Source organism: Cherax quadricarinatus, chromosome 44, assembly GCF_038502225.1.
Source record: "Cherax quadricarinatus isolate ZL_2023a chromosome 44, ASM3850222v1, whole genome shotgun sequence".
NCBI classification, from domain to species: Eukaryota; Metazoa; Arthropoda; class Malacostraca; order Decapoda; family Parastacidae; genus Cherax; species Cherax quadricarinatus.
The window spans coordinates 20,258,351-20,276,430 of NC_091335.1; the positions used below are offsets into that span (position 1 = coordinate 20,258,351).

General features: G+C 43.8%; 1 protein-coding gene across 2 annotated transcripts in view; it reads right to left on the reverse strand.

The window, feature by feature from the left end:
* The window catches only part of LOC128697353 (uncharacterized), a 272,403-nt gene that overhangs the window by 82,371 nt on the left and 171,952 nt on the right, over positions 1–18,080 (reverse strand). For both annotated transcript variants that reach the window (XM_070094179.1, XM_070094180.1), the window contains 2 exons: positions 12,568–12,737; positions 5,477–5,656 (listed from right to left, as the gene is read on the reverse strand). In XM_070094179.1, coding sequence (XP_069950280.1) covers positions 5,477–5,656; positions 12,568–12,737 — 350 coding nt within the window. The remainder of the gene's footprint in view (positions 1–5,476; positions 5,657–12,567; positions 12,738–18,080) is intronic.

Below are 18,080 nucleotides of genomic sequence, written 5' to 3' on the forward strand. Positions count from 1 at the left end.
GACATTATCACAACAAGCACTGGTCCTGGTGGGACCTTGATGGTGCTGACATTACCACAACAAGCACTGGTCCTGGCGGGACCTTGCTGGTGCTGACATTATCACAAGAAGCACTGGTCCTGGTAAGACCTTGCTGGTGCTGACATTATCACAAGAAGCACTGGTCCTGGCGGGACCTTGCTGGTGCTGACATTACCACAACAAGCACTGGTCCTGGTGGGACCTTGCTGGTGCTGACATTATCACAACAAGCACTGGTCCTGGTGGGACCTTGCTGGTGCTGACATTATCACAACAAGCACTGGTCCTGGTGGGACCTTGCTGGTGCTGACATTACCACAACAAGCACTGGTCCTGGTGGGACCTTGCTGGTGCTGACATTATCACAACAAGCACTGGTCCTGGCGGGACCTTGCTGGTGCTGACATTATCACAAGAAGCACTGGTCCTGGTAAGACCTTGCTGGTGCTGACATTATCACAACAAGCACTGGTCCTGGTGGGACCTTGCTGGAGCTGACATTACCACAACAAGCACTGGTCGTGGTGGGACCTTGCTGGTGCTGACATTATCACAAGCACTGGTCCTGGTGGTACCTTGATGGTGCTGACATTACCACAAGAAGCACTGGTCCTGGTGGGACCTTGCTGGTGCTGACATTATCACAACAAGCACTGGTCCTGGTGGGACCTTGCTGGTGCTGACATTATCACAACAAGCACTGGTCCTGGCGGGACCTTGCTGGTGCTGACATTATCACAACAAGCACTGGTCCTGGTGGGACCTTGCTGGTGCTGACATTATCACAACAAGCACTGGTCCTGGTGGGACCTTGCTGGTGCTGACATTACCACAACAAGCACTGGTCCTGGTGGGACCTTGCTGGTGCTGATATTATCACAACAAGCACTGGTCCTGGCGGGACCTTGCTGGTGCTGACATTATCACAACAAGCACTGGTCCTGGTAAGACCTTGCTGGTGCTGACATTATCACAACAAGCACTGGTCCTGGTGGGACCTTGCTGGTGCTGACATTACCACAACAAGCACTGGTCGTGGTGGGACCTTGCTGGTGCTGACATTATCACAACAAGCACTGGTCCTGGTGGGACCTTGCTGGTGCTGACATTATCACAACAATCACTGGTCCTGGTGGGACCTTGCTGGTGCTGACATTATCACAACAAGCACTGGTCCTGGTGGGACCTTGCTGGTGCTGACATTACCACAACAAGCACTGGTCCTGGTGGGACCTTGCTGGTGCTGACATTATCACAACAATCACTGGTCCTGGTGGGACCTTGCTGGTGCTGACATTATCACAAGAAGCACTGGTCCTGGTGGGACCTTACTGGTGCTGACATTATCACAAGAAGCACTGGTCCTGGTGGGACCTTACTGGTGCTGACATTATCACAAGAAGCACTGGTCCTGGTGGGACCAGTGGAAGTGGAACAATCTGGAGAGTGGTGTAGAGCAGGCAGGATCCAAACACAGCTTTAAGAGGTACAATAGAACTCTTGGAGTAGGGAAAGAGCGGACTTAGTAGTGACCAGGGAAGAGGCGGGGCCAGGTGCAGTTTTAGGTGTAAGTATGACATGGTCTATAAGAATAGTGAGTGACTGCTATGGGTTATTGAGAGGCAGGGTCAGTAACTGAAGCTCGACCCCTGCACCCACAACTAGATAAGCACACACGTTCACCTCTCCCCCTCCCCCCCCAAAAAATGCTTTTCACGTCCTTGGTTGTAGCCAAACTATTTATGTGTTTGTTATTTCAGCATTTATGTAATTTTTGAGGTCAGAATTTATGCTCTCTCTGACATACATTGGAATTCTCCCCTTGACTGTTGCTTGTGTGTGTGTGTGTGTGTGTGTGTGTGTGTACTGACCTATTTGTACTCACCTATTTGTGGTTGCAGGGGTCGAGTCTTAGCTCCTGGCCCCGCCTCTTCACCGGTTGCTACTGGGCCCTCTCTCTCCCCGCTCCATGAGCTTTATCAAACCTCGTCTTAAAACTGTGTATGGTTCCTGCCTCCACTACGTCATTTTCTAGGCTATTCCACTGCCTGACAACTCTATGACTGAAGAAATACTTCCTAATATCTCTCTGACTCATTTGTGTCTTCAACTTCCAATTGTGGCCTCTTGTTTCTGTGTCCCCTCCCTGGAACATCCTGTCTTTGTCCACCTTGTCTATTCCACGCAGTATTTTATATGTCGTTATCATGTCTCCCCTGACCCTCCTGTCCTCCAGTGTCGTCAGGCCGATTTCCCTTAATCTTTCTTCATAGGACATTCCCCTTAGCTCTGGAACTAACCTTGTCGCAAACCTTTGTACTTTCTCTAGTTTCTTGACGTGCTTTATCAAGTGCGGGTTCCAAACAGGTGCTGCATACTCCAGTATGGGCCTGACATACACTGTGTACAGTGTCTTGAATAATTCCTTACTAAGGTATCGGAATGCTGTTCTCAGGTTTGCCAGGCGCCCATATGCTGCAGCAGTTATCTGATTGATGTGTGCTTCCGGAGACATGCTCGGTGTTATACTCACCCCAAGATCTTTCTCCTTGAGTGAGGTTTGCAGTCTTTGGCCACCTAGCCTATACTCTGTCTGTGGTCTTCTGTGCCCTTCCCCTATCTTCATGACTTTGCATTTGGCAGGATTAAATTCGAGAAGCCATTTGCTGGACCAGGTGTCCAGTCTGTCCAGGTCTCTTTGAAGTCCTGCCTGGTCCTCATCTGATTTAATTCTCCTCATTAACTTCACATCATCTGCAAACAGGGACACTTCTGAGTCTAACCCTTCCATCATGTCGTTCACATATACCAAAAATAGCACTGGTCCTAGGACCGACCCCTGTGGGACCCCGCTCGTCACAGGTGCCCACTGTGATACATCATTACGTACCATGACTCGTTGTTGCCTCCCTGTCAGGTATTCTCTGATCCATTGCAGTGCCCTTCCTGTTATATGCGCCTGATGCTCTAGCTTCTGCACTAATCTCTTGTGAGGAACTGTGTCAAAGACCTTCTTGCAGTCCAAGAAGATGCAATCAACCCACCCCTCTCTCTCATGTCTTACTTCTGTTATTTTATCATAAAACTCCAGAAGGTTTGTGACACAGGATTTGCCTTCCATGAATCCGTGCTGGTTGGCATTTATACTCTTGTTCCGCTCCAGGTGCTCCACCACTCTCCTCCTGATAATCTTCTCCATAACTTTGCATAATATACACGTCAATGACACAGGTCTATAGTTTAGTGCCTCTTTTCTGTCTCCTTTTTTAAAAATGGGAACTACATTTGCCGTCTTCCATACCTTAGGTAGTTGTCCAGTTTCCAGGGACGTGTTGAAGATTGTGGCAAGTGGCACGCACAACATATCTGCTCCCTCTCTAAGGATCCACGGGGAGATGTCCGGTCCCATTGCCTTTGAGGTATCGATGTCCCTTAGCAGTTTCTTCACCTCCTCCTCATCTGTATGTATGTCGTCCAACACTTGTTGGTGTATTCCTTGCTGGTGTCCCCATCTGGTCTGTCCCCCCAGAGTTCTTCCTGTCTCTACTGTAAATACTTCCTTAAATCTCGTGTTGAGCTCCTCACATACCTCTTGATCGTTTCTTGTGAGTTCTCCACCTTCTTTCCTCAGCCTTATCACCTGGTCCTTGACTGTTGTCTTCCTCCTAATGTGGCTATACAGCAGTTTCGGGTCAGATTTGACTTTCGATGCTATGTCGTTTTCATACTGTCGCTGTGTGTAACATGCAGCAGACTTTGGTGTAATATATAAATAAAGCTGTGTAACGTGAAGAAGACATGTCCTGATCTGACACATAACAGAAATACGAGGTATACCTTCAAGGATTCCTAATGAAACACACAAATACAAGATATACTTCAGGAATACCTAATGAAACACAACAATTACGAGGTATACCATCAGGTATACATAACGGAACACTACACAAACACTGTTATATCAAGTTAATATAAACAGCATCAATGAAAAATCCCAATAATACTCCCCCCCCCCGAGGGTAGACAGACCTCAGGTGTCACAGAGTGAATCACTCACCCCCGGGGAAATACATTCCAGTGGTGAGAAATGGGGTAAATATGTGTAAACACTGAGTATTACATCACACCCACTCACCCATGACCACACCCACTCACCCATGACCACACCTGTGGCATGCAGAGTACGTAACCTTTATTCGGCGCATGTACACACCCTCATTGACAGGCTATCTCCCCCAACCAGCGAACCAGGGGCTAAGGGTTGACGATGGGGCCCCGTCGCTCAATCAGTAGCTAGGTTCCAGCCAATGAGAAGATGGTTCTGACCACACCCACTCACCCATGACCACACCCACTCACCCATGACCACACCCACTCACCCATGACCACACCCACTCACCCATGACCACACCCACTCACCCATGACCACACCCATTCACCCATGACCACACCCACTCACCCATGACCATACCCGCTCACCCATGACCACACCCACTCACCCATGACCACACCCGCTCACCCATGACCACACCCACTCACCCATGACCACACCCATTCACCCATGACCACACCCATTCACCCATGACCACACCCACTCACCCATGACCACACCCACTCACCCATGACCACACCCACTCACCCATGACCACACCCACTCACCCATGACCACACCCACTCACCCATGACCACACCCACTCACCCATGACCACACCCACTCACCCATGACCACACCCACTCACCCATGACCACACCCGCTCACCCATGACCACACCCACTCACCCATGACCACACCCACTCACCCATGACCACACCCACTCACCCATGACCACACCCACTCACCCATGACCACACCCACTCACCCATGACCACACCCACTCACCAATGACAAACTCACCGGAAAAATGAAAAAAAAAAAAAACGAAATTTACATTTCATATCACACTGTTAATGTCCTCATCTTACTGGAATGTTATTATCAGGGTCGCAGCAAAGGGCTAAACCCTGAAAAAATCGAGGCAGCCTGGTTTGCTATGAGGACAAGAGCAAGACAGGTACAATACCATGGATACTGACATGAAGATATGGTAAGTAACTTTACTTAGGTACATTTACACGTAAACACAGCTACATAAATTATCATAAATGGTAACGGAAGTTTGACAGTTCGGAAACAGGCGAAATTATTTACAGAAATTCTCTCTCAGTTTACATCAGGATTCGAACCCACACACTCTGCATCAGAGCACACAGTACTTTATCCACACAGTCAGACTCTGGCTGTGTGGATACTGTGTACTCTGATGCTGAGTGTGCAGGTTCGAATCCTGCTGTGGACTGAGAGATAATGATGGAAAAATATGTGTAAAGAAAGTTAAAGTGACTTATTTCCATTGGGGTCCTTGTAACATCTTATTATTTATAAGTTAAAACAGCTAAGTTAGTGACATCAACTGACCTGGTTGGTGACATCACCCAGGTGAGTGATTTCCTCAGTCTCCCGTCTGTTCTCAGCCACCTGGTGGGAGTTGACAATGTGTTCCTTCTTCTCCGAGACTATGACAGCGCCTCCCACTGGCACCCACTCCTCGCCAGGGGGAGCCTCAAGCTCCTTCGGCTGCCCCTCTGGCGTCAGTGTCTGTAGGTCAACAAACACGCTGGTTACATTCACCGTGAAGTGTGTGTGTGTGTGTGTGTGTGTGTGTGTGTGTGTGTGTGTGTGTGTGTGACTTGTACAGTGTTATAACACAGTACATTGTTAGTGTTGGTGAAATTCAGTCCCAATATTAAAGCAAAGTAACCTGATAAGCCTTCCTTACCTCCCTCCCTCCCTCACTTTCCCTCCCTACAGAAATACAGCTTTGTACATTCTTAGATAACCCAAGTAAATAAGATTATTTTTTATACCAGTGTTAGATTAGATTAGGTTACGTTACGTTATTATTATTATTATTATTATCACCATCATAACTAAGCGCTAAGTTACGTCATGTTGGTATCTTAGTTTTGGTGCAAAATAATAATACAAACAAAATAGCAATTTTATGGATATAATTCAGTGTTTTCCAGAGTGACGAAAACTCATAATTAACCAACATTGTGGGACGGAAACTCTAGACGACGTTTCGCTCCGTCATGGACCATTGTGGCTTGATAATAACCCAAGATGGACCGAAACGCCCTATAAAGTCTCCTATCCAAAAAAGTTCACTATTTGTTCGTTGTCGCAGACACGGCACCGTCATTTTAAATCTTCTAGCTGACGGATTTTACACTGAGTCCAAAATAATCACATTCACAACTAATTATAAAAGCAAATCTGACAATGTTTCTACCTTTCTTAGGCAATTATCAAGTCACATTAGTCCATAATGAACGCCTGTAACTAATTTTCTTTACAGGTGTGTGCTAAGCTATAGGTCTGTCAGTGTACTGTGGTTACGTGTGTAGGAAGCCATCACAACAGTGGCTGTGATGGCTTCCTACACACGTAACCGTGGGTTTGATTCATGTGCAGTCTTAAGGGACGTCAGTGCTTAAGGCCCCTAGCTCCAGCCTTGTAGGACATCAGTGTTTAAGGTCCCTAGCTCCAATCTTGAAGGATATTAGTGTTTGAAGTCCCTAGCTTCAGTCATGAAGGCACCAGCGGGACGAAGCAGTTAGGTAGCCGCAATAGAGCAGTTACAGAACCGTAATGGAGCAGTACTGGAGGGTACTGCGCCTCCACACACACACACACACACGTCACCACACCCTACACTGATCCACAGTAACTTCCCGCCTCCCTGGTGGGCAGGAGGTGGGCCAGAATAACCCACTACCTCAACGGAACACTCTCAAGGTGCAACATTAACAACCCACGTTCATAATAACTTCCAAGTGATTCACTTCTCTTACAGTTATACTCTCAGCCTTGAAACTTTTGTTCCAGTTATACCACCAGTCTTGAAAACACTGCTCAAATAATAACTAACTACAGGAACACTATTTTACTGTTTATTCTGAAATAACTGTATAGTTATTTTGTATAAATATTTCTTTATACCCAGGTTTGCTACAGGACTATAATGTCCCGTAGCTCAATCACTAGCGCACTCACCTCACACACTGAGGTCCGGAGATTGAATCCCCGGTACGGCTGGAAAACATTAAGACGTGTTCCCATAAGACACCTTGGAAATAAATGGTATAAAATACCGACACCTGACCTCAACATTCTGAACATGACTATAAATACTCTCGTACCTTCCAACCCCAGGTAGATCCGTGTGTGACTTGAAAAAGCCCACTGTGTGGGTGAAACGTTGTCAATAAAGGATCACATTATACTGCATTTGTGTTTATATTTCCATAAGACACCTACTGTCCTTGTTCACCTATCAGTATAACATGGGTACCTGGGTGTTAGTCGACTGGTGTGGGTCGCATCCTGGGACAAAATTGACCTAATTTACCCGAAATGCTCAGCATAACAAGCGGCTTTCTATATAGTAGTATGTCTCTGATGTCAACTAGGACTGTATACCTTGTACATGTACTTGTAGAAATAAAGATATTATTATTATTATTATTATTATTATTATTATTATTATTATTATTATTATTATTATTATTATTATTATCAGTACCTGCCTGACCTCACCTGAGACAACACATTCTTGGTGTATTTTTCTCTGGCTTCGTATTGTGTTCTGAACAAATTTCGTTATTTCGACTTACTGACGAAGTTGTTTAGTAATATTGTTTCCCCGGGTAACATTCTTCACATCCTGATGATGGTCAATCATTGGCGAAATAAAACGACATATAAAGCACCGACAATCCCTTTCCCCATTACTCCATTAAAAAATAAACTTTCCTAAAAATTTTTTTTTTTACAGATTAACAGCTAATTTTTTCATTAATAGTGATTTAAACATTTTTATATTTGGACTAAAACTAACACAGAAATTTCACTTAACCTCCTTTAAATTAACGTAATTTTTGTTTAGCTAAATTCTGCTATGTATATCATAGGTTAATATAAATTTATTTACTAATACTTAAAAATCAATAATATATATACTTTTCCTACAGTTCAGAACGATTTTCGCTGATTTATGGTATAAAAAATTTTTCGTTCGCGTAAACAGTCCAAACTGGACGATTCTACATATTAGTCCACCAACCTGCACTCTACCATACTTGTAACCTACTTACCACACGTAAGTAAACTACATGTAAACCAAACCATACCCCGGCCGGGATTGAACCCGCGGTCAGAGAGTCTCAAAACGAGTCATTACGATTTCGTGAGTCATACAAGTATGTAGAGTACAGGTAGGTAGAGTACAGATAGGTAGAGTACAGGTAGGTAACCTAAAGGCAGACTACAGTTACACTATATGTAAACAGACTCGAGGTAGACCACAGTTAGGTAGAGTAGAGGTAGACCACAGTTAAGTAGAGTAGAGGAAGACCATAGTAAGGTAGAGGTAGACCACAGTTAGGTAGAGTAGAGGTAGACCACAGTTAGGTAGAGTAGAGGTAGACCATAGTAAGGTAGAGGTAGACCACAGTTAGGTAGATGAATACCATAGTAGAGTAGAGGTAGACCACAGTTAGGTAGAGTAGAGATAGAACACAGTTAGGTAGAGTAGAGGTAGACCACAGTTAGGTAGAGGAAGACCATAGTAAGGTAGAGGTAGACCACAGTTAGGTAGAGTAGAGATAGAACACAGTTAGGTAGAGTAGAGGTAGACCACAGTTAGGTAGAGGAAGACCATAGTAAGGTAGAGGTAGACCACAGTTAGGTAGAGTAGAGATAGAACACAGTTAGGTAGAGTAGAGGTAGACCACAGTTAGGTAGAGGAAGACCATAGTAAGGTAGAGGTAGACCACAGTTAGGTAGAGTAGACGAAGACCATAGTAAGGTAGAGTAGAGGTAGACCATAGTTAGGAACAGTAGAGGAAGACCACAGTAAGGTAGAGTAGAGGTAGACCACAGTTAGGTAGAGTAGAGGTAGACCATAGTTAGGAACAGTAGAGGAAGACCACAGTAAGGTAGAGTAGAGGTAGACCACAGTTAGGTAGAGGAAGACCATAGTAAGGTAGAGGTAGACCACAGTAAGGTAGAGTAGAGGTAGACCACAGTTAGGTAGAGTAGAGGTAGACCACAGTAAGGTAGAGTAGAGGAAGACCACAGTAAGGTAGAGTAGAGGTAGACCACAGTTAGGTAGAGTAGAGGTAGACCACAGTTAGGTAGAGTAGAGGTAGACCACAGTTAGGTAGAGTAGAGGTAGACCACAGTTAGGTAGAGTAGAGGAAGACCACAGTAAGGTAGAGTAGAGGAAGACCACAGTAAGGTAGAGTAGAGGTAGACCACAGTTAGGTAGAGTAGAGGAAGACCACAGTAAGGTAGAGTAGAGGAAGACCACAGTTAGGTAGAGTAGAGGAAGACCACAGTAAGGTAGAGTAGAGGTAGACCACAGTTAGGTAGAGTAGAGGAAGACCACAGTAAGGTAGAGTAGAGGTAGACCACAGTAAGGTAGAGTAGAGGAAGACCACAGTTAGGTAGAGTAGAGGAAGACCACAGTAAGGTAGAGTAGAGGTAGACCACAGTTAGGTAGAGTAGAGGAAGACCACAGTAAGGTAGAGTAGAGGTAGACCACAGTTAGGTAGAGTAGAGGTAGACCACAGTTAGGTAGAGTAGAGGAAGACCACAGTAAGATAGAGTAGAGGTAGACCACAGTTAGGTAGAGTAGAGGTAGACCACAGTTAGGTAGAGTAGAGGAAGACCACAGTAAGGTAGAGTAGAGGTAGACCACAGTTAGGTAGAGTAGAGGAAGACCACAGTAAGGTAGAGTAGAGGTAGACCACAGTTAGGTAGAGTAGAGGTAGACCACAGTTAGGTAGAGTAGAGGAAGACCACAGTAAGGTAGAGTAGAGGTAGACCACAGTAAGGTAGAGTAGAGGTAGACCACAGTTAGGTAGAGTAGAGGAAGACCACAGTAAGGTAGAGTAGAGGTAGACCACAGTTAGGTAGAGTAGATGAAGACCACAGTAAGGTAGAGTAGAGGTAGACCACAGTTAGGTAGAGTAGAGGAAGACCACAGTAAGGTAGAGTAGAGGTAGACCACAGTTAGGTAGAGTAGAGGTAGACCACAGTTAGGTAGAGTAGAGGAAGACCACAGTAAGGTAGAGTAGAGGTAGACCATAGTTAGGTAGAGTAGAGGAAGACCACAGTAAGGTAGAGTAGAGGAAGACCACAGTAAGGTAGAGTAGAGGTAGACCACAGTTAGGTAGAGAAGAGGAAGACCACAGTAAGGTAGAGAAGAGGTAGACCACAGTTAGGTAGAGTAGAGGAAGACCACAGTAAGGTAGAGTAGAGGTAGACCACAGTTAGGTAGAGTAGAGGTAGACCACAGTAAGGTAGAATAGAGGAGTACCACAGTAAGGTAGAGTAGAGGTAGACCACAGTTAGGTAGAGTAGAGAAAGACCACAGTAAGGTAGAATAGAGGTAGACCACAGTTAGGTAGAATAGAGGTAGACCACAGTAAGGTAGAATAGAGATAGACCACAGTAAGGTAGAATAGAGGTAGACCACAGTTAGGTAGAGTAGAGGAAGACCACAGTTAGGTAAAATAGAGATAGACCACAGTAAGGTAGAATAAAGGTAGACCACAGTTAGGTAGAATAGAGGTAGACCACAGTTAGGTAGAGTAGAGGAAGACCACAGTAAGGTAGAATAGAGATAGACCACAGTAAGGTAGAATAGAGATAGACCACAGTTGGGTAGAGTAGAGGAAGACCACAGTAAGGTAGAATAGAGATAGACCACAGTAAGGTAGAATAGAGGTAGACCAAAGTTAGGTAGAATAGAGGAAGACCACAGTTAGGTAGAGGTAGACCACAGTTAGGTAGAGGTAGACCACAGTTAGGTAGAGGTAGACCACAGTTAGGTAGAGTAGAGGTAGACCACAGTTAGGTAGAGGTAGACCACAGTAAGGTAGAGTAGAGGTAGACCACAGTTAGGTAGAGTAGAGGTAGACCACAGTTAGGTAGAGTAGAGGTAGACCACAGTAAGGTAGAGTAGAGGTAGACCACAGTTAGGTAGAGGTAGACCACAGTAAGGTAGAGTAGAGGTAGACCACAGTTAGGTAGAGGTAGACCACAGTAAGGTAGAGTAGAGGTAGACCACAGTTAGGTAGAGTAGAGGTAGACCACAGTTAGGTAGAGTAGAGGTAGACTACAGTTAGGTAGAGTAGAGGTAGACCACAGTTAGGTAGAGTAGAGGTAGACCACAGTTAGGTAGAGGTAGACCACAGTTAGGTAGAGTAGAGGTAGACCACAGTTAGGTAGAGTAGAGGTAGACCACAGTAAGGTAGAGAAGAGGTAGACCACAGTAAGGTAGAGTAGAGGTAGACCACAGTAAGGTAGAGTAGAGGTAGACCACAGTAAGGTAGAGAAGAGGTAGACCACAGTTAGGTAGAGTAGAGGTAGACTACAGTTAGGTAGAGTAGAGGTAGACCACAGTTAGGTAGAGGTAGACCACAGTAAGGTAGAGTAGAGGTAGACCACAGTTAGGTAGAGGTAGACCACAGTAAGGTAGAGTAGAGGTAGACCACAGTTAGGTAGAGGTAGACCACAGTAAGGTAGAGTAGAGGTAGACCACAGTTAGGTAGAGTAGAGGTAGACCACAGTTAGGTAGAGTAGAGGTAGACCACAGTAAGGTAGAGTAGAGGTAGACCACAGTTAGGTAGAGGTAGACCACAGTAAGGTAGAGTAGAGGTAGACCACAGTTAGGTAGAGGTAGACCACAGTAAGGTAGAGTAGAGGTAGACCACAGTTAGGTAGAGGTAGACCACAGTAAGGTAGAGTAGAGGTAGACCACAGTTAGGTAGAGTAGAGGTAGACCACAGTTAGGTAGAGTAGAGGTAGACTACAGTTAGGTAGAGTAGAGGTAGACCACAGTTAGGTAGAGTAGAGGTAGACCACAGTTAGGTAGAGGTAGACCACAGTTAGGTAGAGTAGAGGTAGACCACAGTTAGGTAGAGTAGAGGTAGACCACAGTAAGGTAGAGAAGAGGTAGACCACAGTAAGGTAGAGTAGAGGTAGACCACAGTAAGGTAGAGTAGAGGTAGACCACAGTAAGGTAGAGAAGAGGTAGACCACAGTTAGGTAGAGTAGAGGTAGACTACAGTTAGGTAGAGTAGAGGTAGACCACAGTTAGGTAGAGGTAGACCACAGTTAGGTAGAGTAGAGGTAGACCACAGTAAGGTAGAGAAGAGGTAGACCACAGTAAGGTAGAGTAGAGGTAGACCACAGTAAGGTAGAGAAGAGGTAGACCACAGTAAGGTAGAGTAGAGGTAGACCACAGTAAGGTAGAGTAGAGGAAGACCACAGTAAGGTAGAGAAGAGGTAGACCACAGTAAGGTAGAGTAGAGGTAGACCACAGTAAGGTAGAGTAGAGGTAGACCACAGTAAGGTAGAGAAGAGGTAGACCACAGTTAGGTAGAGTAGAGGTAGACCACAGGTAGAGCAGAGGAAGACTCAGCACTAGTACCCACCTCATCAGCCACCACCTCTTGGGTGACAGTATCCTCCTTACAGTCAGTTGTGATCACTGGACCACTGTCTTCCACCACCTGGCCGTCCTCTAGCACCACCTGCCGCTGCGTCCTCGTCTCGATGTTCTTCGTGGTCGTCTTCGTCACCTTCTTCCTCGTCAGCCACTCCTCTGTCAGTGACAACCACAATCTCAGTCCGGACACACACACACACACACACCTTCAATTTTATCCTTAATTTTAAACACACCTGTAGCGCTGTATAACCCTTGGGGTTTAGCGCTTCTCTTTGGTTATAATTATACGTAATAATAAACACACCTGGGGATACCTTTTTATTCTGTAGTCAAGGGTAAAGGGATCAGGTCTGATACGAGGAAAGGGAAATGGTAGCTCTAGTTCCTTGGATTAAGAGGCCTTCACTTGCATCAAGGTTAGTAAAGGCCTTGAAGGGCACTGGGTTTGAACCCTATCGGCTACAAGGTCATTAAAGATGCAAATCACCTCTTCACCACCAGTCAAGAATCCTTTAAGACTTTAAATGGAGATTAAGTTAAACTATCAGTGTATATATTCTGATATATATATATATATATATATATATATATATATATATATATATATATATATATATATATATATATATATATATATATATATATATACACACAAAGATCAGTGTTTGTGTATATTTCGCCTGCTCTCGCGAATTCCTTGCATATATACATATATATATATATATATATATATATATACATATATATATATATATATATATATATATATATATATATATATATATATATATATATATATATATATATATATATATATATATATATTCCTCCAAACAGTTCCATATCGGCAATGGGAACGCGACTCGACCCTAAGACCCTCCGTATTGCAGTGGCTCTGCGCCTTGCTGCCCCAATTCACACAGAATATATGTGTATTTGCGGCGAAGTGCAAGCAGACCAATACGGTCTACATGGTCTTAACTGTTCCAAAACCAAGGGCTGGCATGCAAGACACAATGAGGTCAACAACATCATTAAGAGAACCCTTGCTACAGCTGGATGCCCAGCCGAGAGGGAGCCCCGATCACTAGCAGCCAACAATACCCACAACCCAGCAAACCGCCCCGACGGGATCACCATCTATCTTTGGAAGAATGGCAAGCTCTTAGCATGGGACTATACCTGTGTGTCCACACTGGCTGACACCTATATCCATCACAGTGTGGGGCGACAGGGAGGAGCTGCTGACCACAGGGAGGAGTACAAGATCGGCAAGTACAGGGACATAAGCCAACAGTATCAATTTGTCCCAGTGGGATCAGAGACCTTGGGATCATGGGGAAAAAATGCCACACGTTTCCTTAAAGAATTGGGTTCCAGACTCATCGACACCACCAGGGACCCAAGGGCAGCCACTTTCATGTTCCAGCGCCTCAGCGTCGCCATCCAGAGGGGAAATGCTTGCTGCATACTTGGCTCACGTCCAGCCTCGGAGGAGCTGGAGGAAATTCATCATCTTTGATACATTGTGCCATTGTATTCATGTTTATGTTTTTTTCTGTAAATGTATTTTGTTTATTAATAAATGTTCACATAGAATAAAAAATATATAGGGGGTGGTAGGAGAAGAAAATATTCAAACAGCTCAGTGGAGAACCTTGAGTTTTCCCTGAGGTACGTTTATTGTCTTCTCTGGGGATGAGGGTCCCCATTCCAGCTATAGAGGTGGTACTTTATATATATATATATATATATATATATATATATATATATATATATATATATATATATATATATATTTGTGTGTGTGTGTGTGTGTGTGTGTGTGTGTGTGTGTGTGTGTGTGTGTGTGTGTGTGGGTGTGTGTGTGTGTGTGTGTGTGTGTGTGTGTGTGTGGACCAGGTGTTTACAGTGAAACATATAAGTGAACAGTATTTAGATAAGGCTAAAGAGGTCTTTGTGGCATTTATGTATTTGGAAAAGGCGTATGACAGGGTGGATAGGGGGGCAATGTGGCAGATGTTGCAGGTGTATGGTATAGGAGGTAGGTTACTGAAAGCAGTGAAGAGTTTTTACGAGGATAGTGAGGCTCAAGTTAGAGTATGTAGGAAAGAGGGAAATTATTTCCCAGTAAAAGTAGGCCTTAGACAAGGATGTGTGATGTCACCGTGGTTGTTTAATATATTTATAGATGGGGTTGTAAGAGAAGTAAATGCGAGGGTCTTGACAAGAGGCGTGGAGTTAAATGATAAAGAATCACACATAAAGTGGGAGTTGTCACAGTTGCTCTTTGCTGATGACACTGTGCTCTTGGGAGATTCTGAAGAGAAGTTGCAGAGATTGGTGGATGAATTTGGTAGGGTGTGCAAAAGAAGAAAATTGAAAGTGAATACAGGAAAGAGTAAGGTTATGAGGATAACAAAAAGATTAGGTGATGAAAGATTGGATATCAGATTGGAGGGAGAGAGTATGGAGGAGGTGAATGTATTCAGATATTTGGGAGTGGACGTGTCAGCGGATGGGTCTATGAAAGATGAGGTGAATCATAGAATTGATGAGGGGAAAAGGGTGAGTGGTGCACTTAGGAGTCTGTGGAGACAAAGAACTTTGTCCTTGGAGGCAAAGAGGGGAATGTATGAGAGTATAGTTTTACCAACGCTCTTATATGGGTGTGAAGCATGGGTGATGAATGTTGCAGCGAGGAGAAGGCTGGAGGCAGTGGAGATGTCATGTCTGAGAACAATGTGTGGTGTGAATATAATGCAGAGAATTCGTAGTTTGGAAGTTAGGAGGAGGTGCGGGATTACCAAAACTGTTGTCCAGAGGGCTGAGGAAGGGTTGTTGAGGTGGTTCGGACATGTGGAGAGAATGGAGCGAAACAGAATAACTTCAAGAGTGTATCAGTCTCTAGTGGAAGGAAGGCAGGGTAGAGGTCGGTCTAGGAAAGGTTGGAGGGAGGGGGTAAAGGAGGTTTTGTGTGCGAGGGGCTTGGACTTCCAGCAGGCATGCGTGAGCGTGTTTGATAGTAGTGAATGGAGACAAATGTTTTTTAATACTTGACGTGCTGTTGGAGTGTGAGCAAAGTAACATTTATGAAGGGGTTCAGGGAAACCGGCAGGCCGGACTTGAGTCCTGGAGATGGGAAGTACAGTGCCTGCACTCTGAAGGAGGGGTGTTAATGTTGCAGTTTAAAAACTGTAGTGTAAAGCACCCTTCTGGCAAGACAATGATGGAGTGAATGATGGCGGAAGTTTTTCTTTTTCGGGCCACCCTGCCTTGGTGGGAATCGGCCAGTGTGATAATAAAAAAAAATAAATAAATATATATATATATATATATATATATATATATATATATATATATATATATATATATATATATATATATATATACTGTATATACACCGAGAGATGCACAACCAGCCGTGTATATTACAATATTAAGAAGGGTGTAAGACAAGGGGACATCCTCTCACCGCTCATTTTTAAACTATATGGATAATGAGAGTGAAGAAACAGTCTATGTGGCGGTGGTAATAAAGTCTATGTGGAAGTGGTAATAAACAGTCTGTGTGGAAGTGGTAATAAACAGTCTGTGTGGAAGTGGTAATAAACAGTCTGTGTAGAAGTGGTAATAAACAGTCTGTGTGGAAGTGGTAATAAACAGTCTGTGTGGAAGTGGTTATAAACAGTCTGTGTAGAAGTGGTAATAAACAGTCTGTGTGGAATTGGTAACAAACAATCTGTGTGGAAGTGGTAATAAACAGTCTGTGTAGAAGTGGTAATAAACAGTCTGTGTAGAAGTGGTAATAAACAGTCTGTGTGGAAGTGGTAATAAACAGTCTGTGTGGAAGTGGTAATAAACAGTCTGTGTAGAAGTGGTAATAAACAGTCTGTGTGGAAGTGGTAATAAACAGTCTGTGTGGAAGTGGTAATAAACAATCTGTGTGGAAGTGGTAATAAACAGTCTATGTGGAATTGGTAATAAACAGTCTGTGGGGAAGTGGCAATAAACAGTCTGTGTGGAAGTGGTAATAAACAGTCTGTGTAGAAGTGGTAATAAACAGTCTGTGTAGAAGTGGTAATAAACAGTCTGTGTGGAAGTGGTAATAAACAGTCTGTGTGGAAGTGGTAATAAACAGTCTGTGGGGAAGTGGCAATAAACAGTCTGTGTGGAAGTGGTAATAAACAGTCTGTGTAGAAGTGGTAATAAACAGTCTGTGTAGAAGTGGTAATAAACAGTCTGTGTGGAAGTGGTAATAAACAATCTGTGTGGAAGTGGTAATAAACAGTCTATGTGGAAGTGGTAATAAACAGTCTGTGGGGAAGTGGCAATAAACAGTCTGTGTGGAAGTGGTAATAAACAGTCTGTGTAGAAGTGGTAATAAACAGTCTGTGTGGAAGTGGTAATAAACAGCCTGTGTGGAAGTGGTAATAAACAGCCTGTGTGGAAGTGGTAATAAACAGTCTGTGTGAAAGTGGTAATAAACAGTCTGTGTGGAAGTGGTAATAAACAGTCTATGTGGAAGTGGTAATAAACAGTCTACTATGTGGAAGTGGTAATAAACAGTCTATGTGGAAGTGGTAATAAACAGTCTACTATGTGGAAGTGGTAATAAAGAGTCTGTGTGGAAGTGGTAATAAACAGTCTGTGTGGAAGTGGTAATAAAGTCTATGTGGAAGTGGTAATAAAGTCTATGAGGAAGTGGTAATAAACAGTCTGTGTGGAAGTGGTAATAAAGTCTATGTGGAAGTGGTAATAAACAGTCTGTGTGGAAGTGGTAATAAACAGTCTGTGTGGAAGTGGTAATAAAGTCTATGTGGAAGTGGTAATAAACAGTCTGTGTGGAAGTGGTAATAAAGTCTGTGTGGAAGTGGTAATAAAGTCTATGTGGAAGTGGTAATAAACAGTCTTTGTGGAAGTGGTAATAAAGTCTATGTGGAAGTGGTAATAAAGTCTATGTGGAAGTGGTAATAAACAGTCTTTGTGGAAGTGGTAATAAAGTCTATGTGGAAGTGGTAATAAACAGTCTGTGTGGAAGTGGTAATAAAGTCTATGTGGAAGTGGTAATAAACAGTCTGTGTGGAAGTGGTAACAAACAGTCTGTGTGGAAGTGGTAATAATGTCTATGTGGAAGTGGTAATAAACAGTCTGTGTGGAAGTGGTAATAAACAGTCTGTGTGGAAGTGGTAATAAAGTCTATGTGGAAGTGGTAATAAACAGTCTGTGGAAGTGGTAATAAACAGTCTGTGTGGAAGTGGTAATAAAGTCTATGTGGAAGTGGTAATAAACAGTCTTTGTGGAAGTGGTAATAAAGTCTATGTGGAAGTGGTAATAAACAGTCTGTGTGGAAGTGGTAATAAACAGTCTGTGTGGAAGTGGTAATAAAGTCTGTGTGGAAGTGGTAATAAAGTCTATGTGGAAGTGGTAATAAACAGTCTTTGTGGAAGTGGTAATAAAGTCTATGTGGAAGTGGTAATAAACAGTCTGTGTGGA